General features: G+C 41.2%; 1 protein-coding gene across 5 annotated transcripts in view; it reads right to left on the bottom strand.

The window, feature by feature from the left end:
* pde10a (phosphodiesterase 10A) overlaps positions 1-20,206 on the bottom strand; it is a 63,439-nt gene that overhangs the window by 20,086 nt on the left and 23,147 nt on the right. For all 5 annotated transcript variants that reach the window (XM_078799382.1, XM_058058373.2, XM_058058374.2 and 2 more), the window contains 2 exons: positions 10,701-10,832; positions 604-632 (listed from right to left, as the gene is read on the bottom strand). In XM_078799382.1, coding sequence (XP_078655508.1) covers positions 604-632; positions 10,701-10,832 — 161 coding nt within the window. The remainder of the gene's footprint in view (positions 1-603; positions 633-10,700; positions 10,833-20,206) is intronic.

The following is a 20,206-nucleotide window of genomic DNA, read 5'->3' on the forward strand; positions in this document are numbered from 1 at the left end:
ACTGCATCCCGAGAGGAGGGCCGTAGACGTCTGACAGCTCTGATTAAAGCACTGGCGAGCTTTGATGCTCCACATTCATCTTAAAAGTGAGCTTATGTAAGCGGCAGAATACCCTGCCTTGTGAGGGGCCAAAGACCTGTCATGTCTGTGTCTACAGGGAGGGTGAGGAGGCATCATGGAGAGAAGCGCACTAGAAACCCTCTCCCTTAGGATCCATTCCGCCCTCCCACATCCTCTTTCGACAGACGTATGGATGACGCACTAAAGGGCTGAGTGACCCTCGTTTTTCTGTGTATATGGGTTTGTAAGTCCCTTTCATTGAGGTCATAGAACCAACTGAGTGGATCGAGATGCTGCTTCCTTTGGGCATTGAGGCGTCAGAATAAGGTGTGAGCTACAAAATACGCGAGTCACACATACATCTCACTATTAGACAAAGATATGTATACCATTACCGTCCGAAAACAGAAGGTGGAGATGTGGCACGGTGCTAGACAAGTGATAAGTAGTTGTGTGTAAACACATAAATGAAAGCATGTATTAAGAAATCCCATGTGAAATCTGTCATGGTACATACAGTATGTTCACGGAGGCAAAACATACCCTGGTGACTTCTTTCGACGTTGTGTCATCTGTGAAGAGAAAACAAATTACACAATATGATAGGACTAGCAACACAGAGAAAAACATGTACTGCACATTTAAATCAGTTAAAACTAAAATTTTCACCAAACTTTTGCCTTGGTTCTCATATACTCCATCCATCCATCTTCTATTCCGCTAATTCTTACTGAGGCTTCTCGTATGCAGCCTGGGTTATTCTATAACATCGCTCACATAGCCTTTGATACGTTGATACCACACACTATACTATGTTTTCATTAACTTGAAATACTGAACATGATTCATTTGCTAATTCATTCATCCATAAATTGTATTTGTTTTGATATAAGCACTGATAAATAGATAACTCGTCATCCTACATATCTTTTATTTCAGCCTGATGTTGGAATCCTTCCACTTGAGCTTTACATTTGTCCACTCGTGATCGCTATGATTTAAGTCAGCATATTAATTTGATACCAAATCGAAAGGAAAGTTTAAGAATCATTATATAGCAGTATCCAAAGTACAAAATACAAACAAACATCAAAAAAGCCTCTCTCCTCGCTCTTATCCAGACACGCGCAAAAATGAATATAACAAAAATGACCATGGTATGACAATGAAATATCTATATTTCATATTTTATATTGTTATATTGTATTGTTTGTGTAGCGCATTTATGCTCTGTCTCCATTCTTTCTGCTCTGTGCTCTCTGCACCTTAAGGCATTCAGGCGCACTCGGAATTGTGAGTGTTAGGCCATGTGCTGCTGACTCATTGTCCGTGCATTTGTTTCATTGAGTGCGACTGCTAAATAACCTGCCATGGGGCCAAATAAAGCTATGACTGGCTGCAGTACGAGAAAGGTGAGAAACTCGATGCGATTCGAGACAGAACTCATTACAAAGAATGAAGATGGTGTCGGGTTAGCCGAGCTTGCCAGAATGCACAGGAAGTCTGCCTCAACAGTAAGATCAATCCAGGAAAAGAGAAGAAATCAAGGATGCAAATATTGAAAAAAGGGTAAAAAATATTTTGGGTGTCTGGGAGTGATTAATTGGATTTACATTATGTCCTATATGACAAATTACCTTGGATTTCATACATTTTGAAGTCAATCTCTTCCTTTGTAAAAGAATAAACCAATTGAAGTATAGTATGTATAAAACACTACTTGGCCACATTTGGGACTACATTTTTCAGTGTCCCATGACTTCAAGGGAACGAGGAAATAAATAAATTAAAAGAATGACTATGCATAGGACTCAAATTGTGGATTTATACTTCCTCCACTTTTACTCAGGGAGTCATTTGTTTCAATTACAATGGTATTAAAAACAAAATCCAGAAATAAATCATTTCACTTGACAAGTGCACAATTCCAAGACCTCTGGAGCAAATTCCTGGTGGGATTTGAGACCGTTGGGAAGACAGCAAACAATGTGGATATTGACTTTGGATGTAGACAACATGTGATGATAGCCAATGATAACAGTTACTGGATTTACATTCTGGGAGTGCTACTTGGGATGAAAAAAATCATTCACACAGTTTGAGCAGTCTTCAGCGCACGAGTCAACAGAGCACAAGAACAGAAACAGCTCCGATCTCTTTGATAACATTTCATGTGATCCAACCATGAAAAGCCTCGGGTGCATTGGAGGAAAAAAAAAAAAAAGAGAAGTGCTGACTCAAGCTGGTGTGAGCTTTGAAACAACCCTCTGTGCATGTGAAGAAAGAATTACAGGCGGACACATTGTTTGCTGTTTTAAACATGCCTCCCTGAGTTTCCTAACTTAGCCGTGAGAGCTATTTTGGAGTGAACCCCTGGTCGGGTGTGACGTCAAACCGAGGGCAGGGGAGCTGCACTTAAAGAATGTAAACCCTTGGAGAAAAAAAGGCAAAAAAACACACCTCTTTTTTCAGGCAGTTTGTTTTCATAATAACTTATTGATGCCAGGGACCAACTTGAACCAATTATACACACACTTCCTGTTGCAAAACAGGAAGAATCTAATATACAACTAAAATGGTGCATAACATCACCCAACAGAACACAACTCAAAATGTGACTGTAGAAAGCATTTGAATAAACAATGGGATTTTACCAAGTGCTACCAGGCATCCTAATAGAGTGTGGGTGCACTATGATGTAATATTGCATTCAACTCGACATGTTGCATTACATGGGATGTGAAACCATGCAAGATTCTTGACGTCCTCGTCAAGACTGTCTAAACATGGGCCGTAATGCAATAAATGAAGAAACAGACAGAAATGCAATACTCGAAAGTAATGTAATGTTCCGCCATGCTAGTGTTGACATTTCAGCTATCTCTAGAGCCAAGAGCTAGCGTCTGTAGGTCCCAGTGATAAAGACTAGTATGCTCTAATGGCATCCCATATTTTCAGGGACCTGTTGTGCTTTCAGTAAACACAGTAGGAGAGGGCAGGCGTGTTCTTAGAAACTATTCAGCCAAATTCATCTGTCCGCCAACTCTTCAGTAGCGATGTATGAAAACTAGAAGGAAAATCGATTGACCGTTATTAGTTCTATTTCTATTCTAGTCTTATATAAAATCAATAATGAGGCTGTTAACTTTTTCATTTGATGGGTTTTAAACATAAAGCACCCAAAGGGTGTTTGGACACGACTCTGGATTAAGACCATTCACCTTTGCAGAATCCATCTATAGGCTGCATCTAACTTGCAGGATCCTTGACAGGAGCTTTATTGATCTGCCGCCATAGTTACACAAGCCCCCACAGGATGCTGAGCGTGCAGTGACTCAGCGCTCGATACACGTTGGCCTAGTTGTGGTCCTGCATTGACCTCCTTTATGGAGGACATGCTGGCTATGATAGAGGTCTTCTGCTGCATTCGAGCAAACTGTCAGACCTCCGACTAAGAAAAGTGCAACAGAATGCCATTTGGACTAAAACTGACCAACTTTACCAAACTAATTAATTAGATATTACACAAAAATGGTAGCAACGTAAGAACGGCTAAATATCAAAAACATCAAAGTAGGCCGTACTCTCACGAGGCCAATTGTACTGCACCTCGGACAACTTAAGTTTGGCTACTGTGAGTGCACTTAATAGGGCCCAGGTGAGGTAGCCCCTCAAGAGGTAGCCTAGGCTTCAACACAACTCCATGCTAACGCACATGCGCACATGCAATGGAGTGTGGGACTGTAATGAGACTACATCAAGTGAATTCAGAATGATGACGGACACAATTGAAAATAGAAGTAAGCTACGAAGACTCACCTGCATTTGTGTGCATAACAAAGATGTGTCATTGAATTAATGTGATTGCTATTCTAATGACAGTGGCAACATTGTACAAAATAAATATACTGTATAGTATTATATTAGATGACCTTGTATATATTATTCATTCAATTTTCTACCGCTTATTCTCACAAGGGTCGCGGGGGTGCTGGAGCCTATCCCAGCTGTCAACGGGCGAGAGGCAGGGTACACCCTGGACTGGTCGCCAGCCAATCACAGGGCAAATATAGACAAACAACCATTCACACTCACATTCATACCTATGGACAATTTGGAGTCGGCAATTTGGAATGTGGGATGAAGCCGGAGTCCCAGCTGTCTCGGGCGAGAGGCGGGGTACACCCTGGACTGGTCGCCAGCCAATCACAGGGCACATATAGACAAACAACCATTCAGACTCACATTCATACCTATGGACAGTTTGGAGTCTCCAATTAACCTAACATGTTTTTGGAATGTCAGAGGAAACGGAGAGTTACGGAGAACGGAGAAAACCCACGCATGCACAGGGAGCACATGCAAACTCCACACAGAGATGGCCGAATGTGTCATTGAACTCAGGTCTCCTAGCTGTGAGGTCTGTGCGCTAACCACTCAACAGCCGTGCAGCCCCTGTATATATGAACGTAAAATATAGTATATATTTATGACCATCTATATATGGTTTTTAACGTTAGAGCCCTGCAGACATGAAATAACACCCCTATAGTCACCTTTACACTCGCATTACCCAATATAGTCGACATAATAGAAAAGCCATTTTTGACATAACTAAGACGTCACATTTTAGTATTGACAGCGTACTTCCTGGTAGCTATTCTGTTACTGACATCTTGCGACCAGTGGAGAATACCACTCTACTGCCGCTATTTGTAGTTAAGGAGACTCATGATCCACTAATCACGTAACAAGCAGAGAACACAGGAAGTGAACATCCACACAGCTAGGCCCTGCTGCCGGCCACTCTACAATGCTAACCTGCTGCTACCAGCACTCAACTCTACCACCTGACATCACACACATCACTTCCCAGGATAAAAGGCACAAACACACTTTTTGATGACTCAATTAATGGGAAAAAAGATTACTAAAATATTCACTGCAGTCCTATTTGCTATTAGTTTAAATATGTTTGTTTTCCACTGTATCCCGTGTGTATTTTCATTTCTTTACTGCATTTCAGACAAACCCAAATAGTTTTGTGCACCTCCATACACTATCTCCCAAGCCCCGCAGGTGAGACCGCACTCTTATTCCACCAGTGGGGGGTGGTATGCGGAATTGGGGCATGTCAGACAAACCTGTCTTTGTCTTTGTCTCATGCCATCCACTCTCAACTGAGAAAGGACAATCAGCTGCTTAGCAGCTCTCCCCATACTCTTGTCCTTTGGGGCTAAGTTGCTTTAAAATGTCTTAGCAAAAAAGCAACAAACATTTCTATTGCAGTTTTTTGAAAGAAACATTGAAATGGATCACCTGGATGCTTTATAAAACCACACATTAGAATGCAGACTATAGTTTGAGTTAAGACCAAACGAGGCAGGAAAATTGTACTTAATTTGGCTTCTTTAAAACAAAATTCTCACTTTAGACCTCTTTTGGAGGCTACAAATCAGACATTACTTTAAACTATTCAATTTCTTCTCATTGCATCTATCCGGGCTGGCTTTGGGTCCACGCTAAACTGGTTGCCAGTCAATCACAGGGCACATATATACACACGCAGCCATTCTTCACACATATTAACACCTATGGACACTTTACAATTAACCTAACATGCATGGAAAATGAGAAGAGACTGGAGTACCCAGATAATATGTAAACGCCACACAGAGATGTTCCAATGAGGAAGATGTGCTTTTACACAAATATCCCACAAAATAGTAACATCTGAATGGTAGCAGTTCCGGGAAGACCCTAATTAACAAGAACCTTTGTGAGTGCAGATGGCACATATAAAAGGACAAGGTGGCTCGGGATAGTGACAGCAGAGGGTTTAGCATGTATTAACTGTCCAACAACGTTGAGTAAACATTGCCAAGTGGTCAAGGGAGGTGTGACAATTAAATGACATCAGCAAGATCCTTAGAACGTGTTTGCTGCAGGCTGGTCCTCCAAAGGAACAGAAAATATAACACTATGAATTACTAAAACAATAAATACAAAAAAAAATGCTGTTGCACAACCTTTGCACACCTTTGTCTGTGTGTCTCTCTCTCTCTCTCACACACACACACACTTGTGGGTAAGTCTGATGTAATCCAATGTTGTCCATCACATGATAAGTGAGAGAACGGGACACGCTGTAGGGAGCGCTTACAGGAAGCAGTTGGCTTGGTGATGATCACATGATGATCATCATCCTGCTACGCTTCGGAAAAAACAATCCGAGTTCTTATGCGTCACTAGAATTTGACAAAAATGGACATACAACATGTCAAATTATACTTTTTTTTTAACTTCAAATTTAACGAATAAGAATGGCTATCTACAAAAAAATGTAATGCTTATGTTATGCTAATACTGAGGCTGGATTGGATGAACCTTATCATACTACTAGATAGTATTTTCCTATGCTAGCATGCTAACTATAGTAACAAATGTGCTGAAGTAGAACTACATATGCACCATCCTAGGTAGACTGACTATTATAATGTATAATACTATAATGTCCACAGGCCGTCATGTTAGCATATAGCAAAGTAGCAAGTTGAGTAAAAAAGCGCTAAAGCATACCCATATAAATAAAACAGGGGTCTCAAACTCAATTTACTTGGGGGCCACTGGCGCTCGGGTCTGGGTGAGACTGGGCCGCATCAGGTTTTCCCCCAAAAAAAACGCATGTATTAAAAACAAAACATTTAAAAAACTTTGCTTTGGTTCCAATTTTCTACAAGAAAAGCTCTGATAAAACATTCCACTGTTCTCAAATATCTTACTTTTTATTTTTCTACACAAAATAAGATGAAAAATAAATAAACAAATCAGTAATAAATAAATAAATAAATATAATAATAATAATAAAACAGCAAATAATAAAAACACAAGAAACCACATATAGTTGGTGGGTAGACAAATTATTTTTTTTCAGATTAAAATGAACAAAGCATTATTAGAGCCCTGTAGACATGACAAAACACGACTATAGTCACATTTATACTCTTTTTATTAACAACATATTGCACAACTGTAGGGTCATGTGACATGCTAACTCGCAAACTGGAGAGCTAGCGACCTAAACGGTAGCCTTCAAGTTATTTCCTTTAAACTTAAATAGCCAAAAACTTACTACTTCCACACGGATAGGGAGGATAACTATTAACAGTTATTTAACCTTTAACATGAACATTAATCAAACGTAAACAAAATTTCTGGGTACATGATACCATACAGCATCCATATCAACCTTGCGCGGGCCGCACTAACATTAAACATTCATATCAAGGCGGGGGCCTCAAACTACTGTCCTGCAGGCCACATTTGGCTCGCGGGCCGCGTGTTTGAGACCCCTGAAATAAAACATCTTACTGGTGGAGTCAGATACTATTTCAAAAGTCTAATGACACAGGATTAATGTTAATGTAGCATGTATTTATATAGCATGCAACACTTTTAGATAATAAAGATATAATGATAACCATGCAGGCTAATATCAGGAGTGTAGGTTGGGCTTAGAGAAGTGGTATGCTTAATGAAAACCCAAAGACGGTATTGGAATGCAAAACAGTGAATGTATTGTAGCTACGGCTGAATGATGACAGTCAGGACAACCGCATTCAGTTAGCTGTTTATTTCCAATGCACCATAAAACACCCACTGTCCTGCCCGCAGACTTAGCCACCCATCAGAACGCGGCAGCAGTACTTTCTAGAACTCTTGTTCTACACACTTTTTGCTCAAAACCGCCCGCAAGCTAAACCCAACTTCCGTCCAGCGTCCACACACAAAACAGCAGCTTGGAACACACAACAACGCTACATTATTATATTATCCCCAATACATACAATATATTGAAATGTGTACATTTGAAGGACTCTAGGATGTTATACACTTGGCAGCTGTCCCATAGTACACAAAAAAGAAGAAAGCTGTCTGTGGGCGAGAGGCGGGGTACACCCCGGACTGGTGGCCAGCCAATCACAGGGCACATATAGACAAACAACCATTCATACTCACATTCATACCTATGGACAATTTGGAGTCACCAATTAACCTAAGATGTTTTTTGAATGTGGGAGGAAACCGGAGAGAACATACAAACTCCACACAGAGATTCAAACCCAGGTCTTCCTGATCTCCTGTGGAGATCTCCTGTCCTACATGCTAACCACTCGTCCACCGTGTGGCCACCGAACATAACTTTATTTTGAGACGCAAGACAAGTTCTGCATTGAATTCAGGTAGATGTACATGTCATGCTGCTTTGGTTCCATTCACCCCATGTCAACTCTGCCTGTCTCTTAAGATCCTAATCCAGATTGATCCCTATGTTCTGATGATCTGTGCTCGTAGATAAGGCGAAGCCATGCTATGTAAATCCAATTCTTGTCATGTCTTTTATTGTTTTTTAAAGCTTTCAGTCTGAGTTCTTATATCTTTGTAATCTGCGTTCACCTTACGTGTCTTTAGGTCAAGGCCTGCTAAAATATCTGTTCACCTTAACAGGCTAAACTGAGTAAAAACAACGTAAAATGATTGTGCCCCCCCACACACACACACTGTGTGTTTGCTCTGTGTAAAGTTCTGCTCTGATTCCTCTGCACTGACCCAAACTAAATGACTCCAGTTAGTTATTCCTACTTGGCGCCAGAGAACTTGATTACCACCAGGGCCTTGAGACACGTCCGCATGTCCGTCTGAAGAGGGCCACTTCGAAACATGACAAATCTATCCACTGCCACTTTACTAGAACACACCCACAGCCAGCGCCCTCGCCACTGTCGCCGACAAATGTAACCCACCACCACCTCCCTCCTCTCCCCTGGGCCCCCTTCAGCCTGGCTGCATGTCTCCGGAGGACGCCTCTGACGTCAGCAGCTCGACTGGGCTGTGCGCCAGCACTCTGGGCCCTTGATGGATGCCGTTGGTCTGGGAAACAGCTCACTATGTGTGGAGCGCACGGTACACACTCGACTCAGCCCACTCCAACACATCCAACGACCCATAAACGCCTGTTCGCTCTGCCTTTTTTCTTTGTCTATAGCGCATACTGGCGATTAATATAAAAAAGGTGAGGGTGACCAAAATTATACATAAATGCAACAAAGGCAGTCTCAGCTCTAAATAAATTTTATTTTTATATGAAGAAATATGTTGGGGCAACAATCACTTACATCGCCGCTATGCAAAGGGATAGAAGGTTTCATGGGATTTCAGATATGCCTCATAAGTAACATGTATGACCATCACATGGTTACATTTGCACAATTCAACATCTCTGAAACAAAGCAGGCAAAAGCAGAGCTTATTTAAACCTAGCCCATTTAGGACACCTGTGATTCCCGTGTTAAAGGAATCCTGGACAGAATCACAGAATTGGCCAATAAAAACGTAATTTACTGTTAAACATGATGGAAACTGATGGAATTTGGCATCATGTGAGTGAAACGCTGTCACCGTGAGGAGAAGGAACGTTTAGTCCGGTGCCTCCCAAAGTAAACATATTGAAACTCAGACCTGAAACACCAGGAAAATTTGGCAAAAAAAACTTTGAGATGCTTCTCTTATGGAAGCTAAAGGGGTTACATTAGTTTAGTAGAGCATGCTAGTGCAGCTGTGACATAAGGATGAGAGTTGGGTTCCCAGTTAGGTTAAATTGTCCATAGGTATGAATGTGTGTGAATGGTTGTTTGTGTATATGTGCCCTGTGATTGGCTGGCGACCAGTCTAAGGTGTATCCCGCCTCTCGCCCGAAGACAGCTGGGATAGGCACCAGCATACTCGCGACCCTAGTGAGGATGAGCGGCATACAAAAAGGATGGATGGAATCTTTTCCCTGGTCACATTCAACGTTCATTTAGTAGTTATTGCTAGGCAGAATTCACTGAGCACAGGCATTTCTGCCCCTTGCCCAATGAAGAAAAAAATGACTAACCACACCCGCTAGTTGTCTGAGTGGACAAAGGGAGTACAGGAACAGGAAATCACACACTGAGGTAATTACTCCAAATTATTTTCACAATATACATGCTGCTGTGTAAATGCTATCAAAAGAAACATAGACAGCATCTGTCCTCAGTCGAAATTGTGACTATTGTTGGGATAAAAGCAAAAGATTGATGTGATATTTGTAGTTGTGGCTGACTTGTCTAGAACTATCTGGGCTAAAATGTACAAACATTCAACAAAATACAAAAATATGACGAAAAGTACAATTTTGTGTCAATGTGCTCAAATCGGGCTGCCAAGTTCATATCTCCATGGAGTATCTCTGTGTGGAGTCTGCACGTTCACCCCTTGCGTGCGTGGATTTTCTCTAGGTACTGCCATTTCCTCCCACATGTCACAATGCACGTTAGGTTGATTGGCGACTCCAAATTGTCCGTAGGTATGAATGTGAGTGTGAATGGTTGTTTGTCTATATGTGCCCTGTGATTGGCTGGCGACCAGTCCAGGCTGTACCCCACTTCTCGCCCAAAGTCAGCTGGGATAGGCTCCAGCATACCCACGCCATCATAGTAAGGATTATGCGGCATAGAAAATAAATGAATGAATGTATATTGACCTACGCTAATTCAGCCATTATGTCAGAGTGTTCGCACCAGTGTGTGTGTATGTGTGTGTGGGAGTAGGTCTACCTGCAGTCCTGCTGCTGGTCTTCCTCTTCAGCCATCTGTCCAACGTCTCAGCGCTAACACTCTCCAACACAAACTCATCCAGCATCTGCGGGTGCAGAGAGAGGTAGGCCTTCACTTTCTCATCTGTCAAGCCTGAGAAGCACAGAAGGAAAACACTGTTTTTGAGCTCTCTCACCACTTGTTCATGGATAAATAACGCCAGGCAATTTGCAACATAATCACGGACAAAGATTTTACGGAAGTTTGGGGGAGTGAGATCATGACATGAATTCTCACTACATGACATGCATGTTAAATACCCCAACAAAGAGCTTAAAGAGCTCAACAAAAACACTTCTTCAAAAGTTAGGTACAGTAAGCATGGCTGCTGAAATGCTCGTCTTATGTTTACAGTCAATGTGTGTCTCAAGGGACAGGAGCCCTCAACAGAGGCAACAGGATGAAGGAAGACTCGATTGTGCCTAATAGGCAATTAGGTTCTTGAGAGGTAGCTAAGTGCTGCTGTTTACTGTCTTTGTTGTCAGGGAAAAAGCCTTTTGCCAGATTATTGTTGAGGGGAATTTGTTTTTAATGCAGGCACTGCCCCCCCCCCTTCATGTACAAATGTCGACACCGGCATTTTCAAGTACTCATTGGGTTCACTGAAGTTAATGCTGGTGAAATTTAGTCACACTCACACCAAAAAGTGTTTTTGACAGCACTGCATAATAATATAATAATATTTTTAAGTATGGTACAGTAACTCTACTTTAATACAAAAAATAAAACCAATATGCTATATTGCAATCAAATATAATTTTATGTATTATATTTAACATCATGATCAAATATATTTATGCAAAACAAGGCCTTAGTGAGTGTCATTTCAATCTGAATTAAAAATTCAATGTGTTTTTTCATCATAATGTTGTAAAAGAGCACCCAACTTTTGTGGTGACGTGCATTTGCAGGCAAATAAGGCAATGAAAGGTGTAGCCTAGGAGGCTTGAGAGGCTGGAGGAGGCTGCTCTGCAGTCTGACACTGTCCAGACATGAGACACAGCTCTTTGGGAGCGCAACGCCTCATGAGACTCTAGGCCGGCTCTGACGCAAATCGGCAGAATATGGCTTAATAAATCAAAGCAATTTAAGGGGAAGGGTTGGGGAAGGGTAGGTGAAGAGAGCTGCTGTCGACAGAAATGAGAGCACAACATCGCTTTTGTAACTTTGCGCAATTTGGAACACAAAGGAAGTACTGTCATCAGTAGCTGTTAAAATACAACCAGAAAACAATGTATGAATAAATCAACGTTTTGTAGGTCAGAGGTGTGGACTGGAGTTGGGCTGCAACGATTATTGGAATAATTCAAGTACCTCGATTACAAGAATTCGATCACCAACACGCGTACGTCACCCATGCAGAGGAGGAAGAGGAGGTGGAAGCGGGTGTTTGAAGACGCATCTGCATTGTTTTGTGACTCAGTTAAATAGCAAAAAGTTTGTTATGTCCAGTTATTTTTTCATTGAACTTTCCTTGAAGGGGACCTGCTTTTTTTCCACTTTTCTGACTTATAAATGTACTTAGTATGTTGTATTCTCGTGGTAAAAGTTTCAGACAATGAGGTTTGCGCATTTGGAAGTGAGCCCTGAAAGAAGTTTGGGATGGCTCAAAATGCTCGGTTGGGCATGTTAAAACTGCCCCTTTGTGATGTCACAGAGGGACTTCCTTATATGGCGGTGCCTGGAGGCGGGCCATGGTTGGCAGAATAGGTGCAGATTCTGCAATATCTAAAAGTTTTTCTGTGCGGGTTATTGTGTGTAGCTGCTCTATAGGAGACCACAACTCAATACAAAGGGTCGAAAAATCATAATAAATCCCTTTTAAAATTAATGTTAATGTTATCATCTCGTCTCATGGACCCTCACTTGCATCGTCTCATCTTGTGGGTTGGGTGTCGAGTGCCACCCCTAATACACATATATTTTGGCTAATAATAGGCCATATTCCACCACGAATCAGCATTATTTATTTATGAATATATTTATGAAAAACCGCAGGAGAGTGACACTGCAAAATAAAAAATTGAAATGTCAAGTCTATGACTTTGAATTGACTGTCTTGAGAAACTTGCACGACATTAATTGAGACTTGACTCTAGACTTGGAATTAAACACTCGAGACTTGCAAATCACTGACTTTTTCCCACTTCTGTTGTAGCTACACAAATCATTTAGCAAATATACGTGTGCGCATTAGGGATAGATTTAACTGACTGCTGTAAATGATGTGGAATTGCTTGTGGAGTGCACAAAATGGAGTCCACTTATTGGCTGCAACTCAGAGAGGAGCTGTTGATTGGGCCTCAACTAAATGGTTTGCTGTCTAAAGAAGACGTGACATCAGCTATGGGAAGTTGAGGTCAATCATACGATATTGCACAACTCCCTCGGGCAGAATTATACACAGCAATATATCATTGGCACCGAAAAAGGATTTTAGAACATTCATGGAGATGCCATAAATATATATTAAAACTGATAGCTAAATTTCACCATTGTTAATCACTGGCCTCCCCTAGCACGCCTTAATGGAAACATAAAGCATGGATCCTCTTCATTCTCATCACAAACCTTTGACCAAAACATTGCATAAACTTTGCTCTAACATGCCATTAAGTTGATATTATTATTTTAAGATGCTAGGTTTCTGGTGGAAAAACATAGCAAAATTCTATATATTTTTCTTGTCTGACTTGAGCACATTGGTCCCTGTGGAGGATCGTTAAAAAAGGCCACAAGTAGAGGACAGCGAGGCTCTGCTGCTTTTAGCAAATGTTAACAGAATAAGAACGGGATGTTTCTGTTGGAGGACGTTCAGCCACGGAAGTGTTTACTTCAGCTCGAAGGTGTATTTCCCTGCCTGTCCCTTTTAAGGCCTCCTTTAAAGGTCCACTTGTTTCTGATTGATGAGATGCCGGAATGCTGCCCCGGAAGACCACATGATGAAGATGCAAACATATTGATTTGGTCAAGGCATTGGCATTTAAAGAAATTGATTTGATCTAAAATATTCATTAAGCATTTACTTTTTGGCTTAGGTTCTAATGACAGGAAACAATGTTTTTAAACAATGTGGTGTGACAATACATTATATTCCTCTAACAATCAGTAAAGCAGACAAAAATAGGTCAAAGGTTAAAGTTACATACTGCACTCCAACTTGCATAACAGAATAAATACAAAGAGTCAGACTGAAAGCACAGCTACTAGATTGAACAATACTACAGTATCTTATAAGGCACATTCATTTGCCCTGATTGTATCATTCCATGGAATGGAGTGCCCAAACAAAGTAACCTACGCTTTGCCGACTCACTGTCCATGCAATTTTTATTGGGTTTGACTAATAAATAACACGTCATGGGGGACAAAAAAGTTGCAAGTTCCAGCAATTTGATCAAGAAATGGCGTCCATGTGGCTCATCAGTATGTAAGGGAAGTCTGCATAACAATAAGTTCCATCCTGGCAAATAAAGAATCCAAGAATGCAAGTGTTGCAAAAGGGGTAAAAGTGTTCACTCATCATTCATAATTATTTTGCATTGTTTTCTACATGTTATTATTCTATACAAAATGTTTTGTTCATGTTTTTCCTTGACTGGAATTGGATTCATTGGATTTACATGATGGGTGGTGGGGGTGGACATGGTAGTCGAGTGGTTAGCATGTTGACCTGGGTTTGAATCCCCTCTTGGGCATCTCTGTGTGGAGTTTGCATGTTCTCCCCGTGTGTGTGGGTTCCATCCCACATTCCAAAAACATGCATGTTAGGTTAATTAGTGAGTCTAAATCATCCGTTGATCTTTCTTCAGTTGTTTTTAAGAATGATAGAGTGCCACAAAATCAACTTTTTCGAGTGGCACGTCTGTTTTTTTCCCAAAATTGGACCTGATTGATACAATCAACAGCATTCAGACCTTCCAGAAAGAAAGGACTAAAGGCTGGAAAGAAATAAAGGAAGAACGCAGTAAGCTTGTGGTTTTTATGAACAACAGATGGTGCCACCCTTGTCACTTTATCGTTGTAGCATTCAAGTGTTGTGGCCATTAACCCAAGAACGACGACTGACTGGATGCATGCTGTTACCACTATAGACTGTAAAATATTACCATTATTATACCATACTAGAGCTACAAAGTGATAAGCAGTACACTTTGACCAATCTATTGGTGGTCAGCAGCTTGTTGCACTGCATGCTCAGAGGTGGCTCAGGCCCATTTGGCAGCGATACGGTGCCTGACTCAGACTTGGGCTTCCTGTATAAACGCTGAAGCTTGAGTTCATGCAGTGAGGTATTTTTACGTAATACTTATCTGGACGACAACTCGCTACACCCTGACACTGGGAAGGGAAGGCCACACCAGTCAGTCTGTCTGGATCTTGTCGACGATCATTTCAAAATTAAAATTAAGCATGGCAATTTGCTATATTGTGTGTAATATGGAACAGCCGGCATGAAAAAGCATCAAAAGAGTTCGTTCTTTATGGCTGCAGTTCAAATCTATGATGTTTTTATGAAGGACTTGGAGAAGAGCTGTACAAGTAATGACCTCCATCACATTGTAAAACGGTGTTTTCACTTTGTATACCTAATATGCAACATTTACATTCAAAAGTACTGAAACCAACAAGAGACGTGAAGCCTACTTGACTACTTGGCTGTAATCTACCAATACATCCAACGTCATCTTGTTTATTTTCACCCATTTTCTCAATCAGGCCCGGAAAATGGTGAACTGCTTGATGACATTTGACCTGTTATTCTTTCCAGGTCAGCATTTGCCAAAGGCACACAAGGGTAAAAGCCCAAGAGTCTATTTGACGCCACATTTCTTTTATAGGAGGCTCCTTTGGAGAATTGGAGAACAAAAAAAAGAAACTGCTGTGAAGCAAGGCCTCATTTCTCTCTCTGCAGTCTTTGTGGGGAACAAAGATTGTGACTGTATAGGAATGTTCTCTACTCTTGCACAATATATTTGACTTTCTGTGGACTTATGGTACATTCACACTATTTCATTTTTGGTCCAGGTACAACAGGCTACAATCCATTAGCTCTGCAAATACGGTTTGTTTGGTCAAGTGTGAGTCTTTTTGTGTGTGTGATGTCACTTCCTATAAGGACAGGCTGCACCAATCTTTAAGTTTTTGATTATTTTTGTACTTTTCCCCACCACAAATATCAACCCAAATTGCAGATCTCTTCAGCACCACTGATTAAAAACCTTGTAGCATGATGAACTAACTCAAAATGATAAACGCTAACCGGACAAACTAAATGTCACAAACTTCACAAAATGTATCACTTCGTAAACAAATTAATGGGTTGGATGGCATTATATTGCAAATGTTGTTCTGAATTTATGATTTGGAAAAATATGATTGTGACTGGGCTCCACATTACATGTTAACAGACGAGATCAAAATGATGTTGCCTCAGCAGAGCAACAGGCGGCCAACTTGTCGGAAGTCAGGCGGAAATAACAACACGCCTGTCATCATCGTAAATCTAATCATCAAGTTAAATGGAGGCCGCATGGTGGACAAGTGGTGAGCATGATGGCCACACAGTCAGGAAATCAGGAAGACCTGGGTTTGAATCTCCACTTCGGCATTTTTTTTGCATGTTCCCCTCGTGTTCTCCAGGTGCATGTACATGCCAAAGTACATACTTTCATAGACATCTCGGAACTGGACAAATACTGAAGAATCTTCCTGTCTTTTCAGACAGAAAGTTAACAAAATGTAAGTAAGTCAGTACTGTCAACATGTGTCAACATGTACATGTTATCAGGGGATTATTGTATTGTAATTATTGTAATCTTAAAATTAGATTTGTTTTTTGGGGGGGGTGACCTATTGTTGAAGATTTTTATTTTACCAGTTTACCAGTTAAAGTTGTGGACATCTCATATTCTTGCACTGGACCATTCATAAGATTTAGGCGTAGCATGGAAATGATTCACAAGATTTAGTAATAGCAAGAAAATTAAAGCAGAGATAACTTAAGAACACAAGTACAGCATTTTAAACATATACTGTACATAAGTCTAAAAAAGTGAAAACTATATATAAACAGGGTGTGTTATGGGTATGTTAGTACCACTTCCTGGTTCATGCAAAATGATGTAAGACAATGCAATCATGACATGTTTTAAAATACTAAGTCTGTTACAGTCAGACTGAATTGGCAAATGAGGAAAAAGTATGCAGTGACGTAGGACGTAACAAATAGGCAGGGCTTTACCATTTCCATATTGACGTGGGTGGAACGGTTCCATTGTGGATCAGGGACTGTTTACATGAGACCTTTTTTAAAATAAAATACATATAAACATTGCTTTTGCAGGTTGTTTCGGAAATTTAAAAAGGTAAACATTTAAAACTTTAGGCGATCATTTTTAGGTGATCTGAAATATAGTTTAGGCTGGACAAAAGGTAAACTTCAACTGTAAATACTAGTGTTGAGGACATAGCCTGAGTGAACTGTGCAGGAGCAGATCAAGTGACTGCATTCAAGAGGCAATGTCACAAGGCCAGCTGATGTTCAGTGGGCAGCATTTTCTTCCTCTGCTACGCACTCCAAAAAATGACAGAAAATGGAAAAAAAAACACACTTCCGTTGAAGCTCACACAGCCTGGCACAGAGTCCAGGGCAAGATGCCAGCGTACTACTTTTCACTTTTCATGACAAGAGTCTGAGGCATGGTGAGAGGATGGGTGAGGAGTGGCGGCGGTGGAGGGATGTAGGGTGCGTGCGTCAGCAGCTCCGCCTGGGACTCCCTTGCCAAAAGGTGGGAAGACCATGTGATTCTTAGCTTATCTGTGAGAGGTCCAGAGCACAGGGGCCAACACTGACATTTAGTGGGCAGTGACAGTGACGATGAACCGGCTTTGATTTGTCTACACTTTCATGGACCTAGAGGGGGGGAGTGTGTGTGTGTGTGGGTCATTTTAAAAGTGTCACATTAAAAAGACCCAAGTATTGCACAACAACACATCCCCTAGAGACTAAAGATGGGACTGTGTCAGTACAGCACATTTTTATGTTGCTAGAGTAGGTGATAAATTATTGTTACACTACAGACAAATATTAATATTATTGCTATATATGCAAATGCTCAAAAATAATGACACTGCATCTTTGGTTTCTACTGCATGGGTCTTGGAAATGGAATGAGCTACACGTGTGTGTGTGTGTATCCATACCATTTAATTAAATTGAATATACTTTGAAATCATTTATTGTGGTACACGGAATCAAATTATGGCGTGATTGGGAACTCGAAAAATGTACTAAGATGAACTATTTATTTTAAATATAACTTGTTAGGTTCGATTCCCCGCTCTGGCATGGAGTTTGCATGTTCTTCCTGTGTGTGCGTCAGGTACTCCGGTTTCCTCCCATATTCCAAAAACATGCTAGGTTAATTGGCGACTCCAAATTGCCCATAGGTATGAATGTGAGTGTGAATGGTTGTTTGTCTATATGTGCCCTGTGATTGGCTGGCGACCTGTCCAGGGTGTACCCCGCCTCACGTCCGAAGACAGCTGGGATAGGCTCCAGCACCCCCCCGCGACCCTCCTGAGGAAAAAGCGGTAGAAAATGAATGAATGAATGAATGAACTAAATGGACTGATGATACACACGATCCTACTCAAGGATCGTGAAGATATCACCATGTATGGTGTATGGTGGTTTTGTTGAGTGTATTGATTATTGCTATATAGTCATACTATCATACTATCCTACACCAATGTCAGAGCCCAATGCACCTTACACTCCTGAGAAAAAAGAGAATCATCTCCATGGAAATGCAATTTGCATTATTTCCACTTCTTTGGCCGAGGTCATTAGACGTCACGGCAGGGAGCTATAATTGATAAACTGAGATGGAGATAAGACATATGCCTCGGTGTGGGTTCACAGACATCAGGTCCAACGTCACGCTGTGATTTATTTGGAGGAGAATTCAGAGAATGGCACCGATCATAATGCCTCAGAGTCAGCCTCCCGTGTCCCAACCAGTGGTTTGGGACAGTGGTTGATACACCACAACCCCCATAACCTCCACCATCCCCCAGAGCCTCATCAACGATCGGGGTCGTGTTTGTCACTGCACATCTGGACTGATGCTTAAACGATGGGAAGCTGCTAATGAAAACCACAGCAGTCAGATCTTGTGTCGAATTCTTCTGTGAGCTCCAATATGAGGACAAGTTGGAAGAGAATCTACGCGTCTGTGGCGTTTTCCCATCCCCTCAGATACCCCCCCACCCCCCCTCCCCCCGACAAGCTGAGCCGACAGGGGTCAATGGATAGAGGATGCCTTTAGGAGAATGTCATCTGTTTTGCCACTAATATCACTCACTGTGCCCCGGCGCTGATTCAGTCCTGAACTGATTTTGACATGAAAGGACTTATTAAGCTTATTTTCTTTGGCTTGAACTTTATGAGTTTAATGCAACAGTCGGGGTTATCCACCTAAACCTGTGAAATCTAAGCCACTGCAGTGATATGGCAAAAGCAAGAATTTTGTCGCTGTCCAATCAAAAGCATTGCCCTCCAAATGTTGTCTCCATTGTGTTCTGAATAAAGATGATTAAACAAAAAAGACAAAATTAATCTTTTTTTAAACTCAAAATCAGTGAATCAACAATTTGTAGAAGTGTATCGTGACTCTGCTTCATTCATCACCATTATCTTCCAATTAGCATCACAACGCCTCCTTTGTTGTTTGCTAATTTGTTCAACCTTTAGGCACCGTTTTCCAGCGGATCTCTGTGTCACGGCGGCATTGTCTAGGCCTGTGATTTTCAACCACTGTGCCGCAGCACACTAGTGTGCCGTGAGAAATCGTCTGGTGTGCTGTGGGGAATTATCAAATATCATTTTTTAAATTAACATGTATTAATCATTTTCTCCAAATCTTATGTCCAGTGTCCATGGTGTAAAAACTGGCAGAGCAATGTAATATTCGTCCGTGTGGCAACATGTAGCTGATTGCCTCGTTCCTCCAGTAGACTTAGTGATGCCCGTGAGGTGGTTAGTGGTGTGCCGCAAGATTTTTCCAATGAAAAAAACATGCAGTGGCTCAAAAAAGGTTGAAAAACACTGGCCTAGGTCACTGGTGTGTGTGAGTGACTCGAAAAAAAAACTCTGATTCGCTTGGGAAGAAGATGTTGGACGAATGTGCATGTATAAAGCGCGAGACTCCAAATGAAATCAGACTTTTTTTTAGGGAAAATGCTGTCTTGTATTTCTTTCGGCTTTTTCCAGGTTATGGAGTCGCCACTGCGGATCTTTTTGATCCACATCTTGATTTGTTTGAGCCCTTTAAATTCCGAATACCTTTCCTGACAAATACCGATGATGTATACTCGTGAAGAGTCGAACCCGGGGTGGCTGCTCCAAAGTCCAGAAGGAATAAGGAAGGACTGAAGGAAATAAGTTAGTATGTAGTAGTATA

The sequence above is a fragment of the Doryrhamphus excisus genome, linkage group LG20, assembly GCF_037039965.1.
Source record: "Doryrhamphus excisus strain RoL-2023G ecotype Guam linkage group LG20, RoL_Dexc_Guam_v1.1, whole genome shotgun sequence".
Lineage (NCBI taxonomy): Eukaryota > Metazoa > Chordata > Actinopteri > Syngnathiformes > Syngnathidae > Doryrhamphus > Doryrhamphus excisus.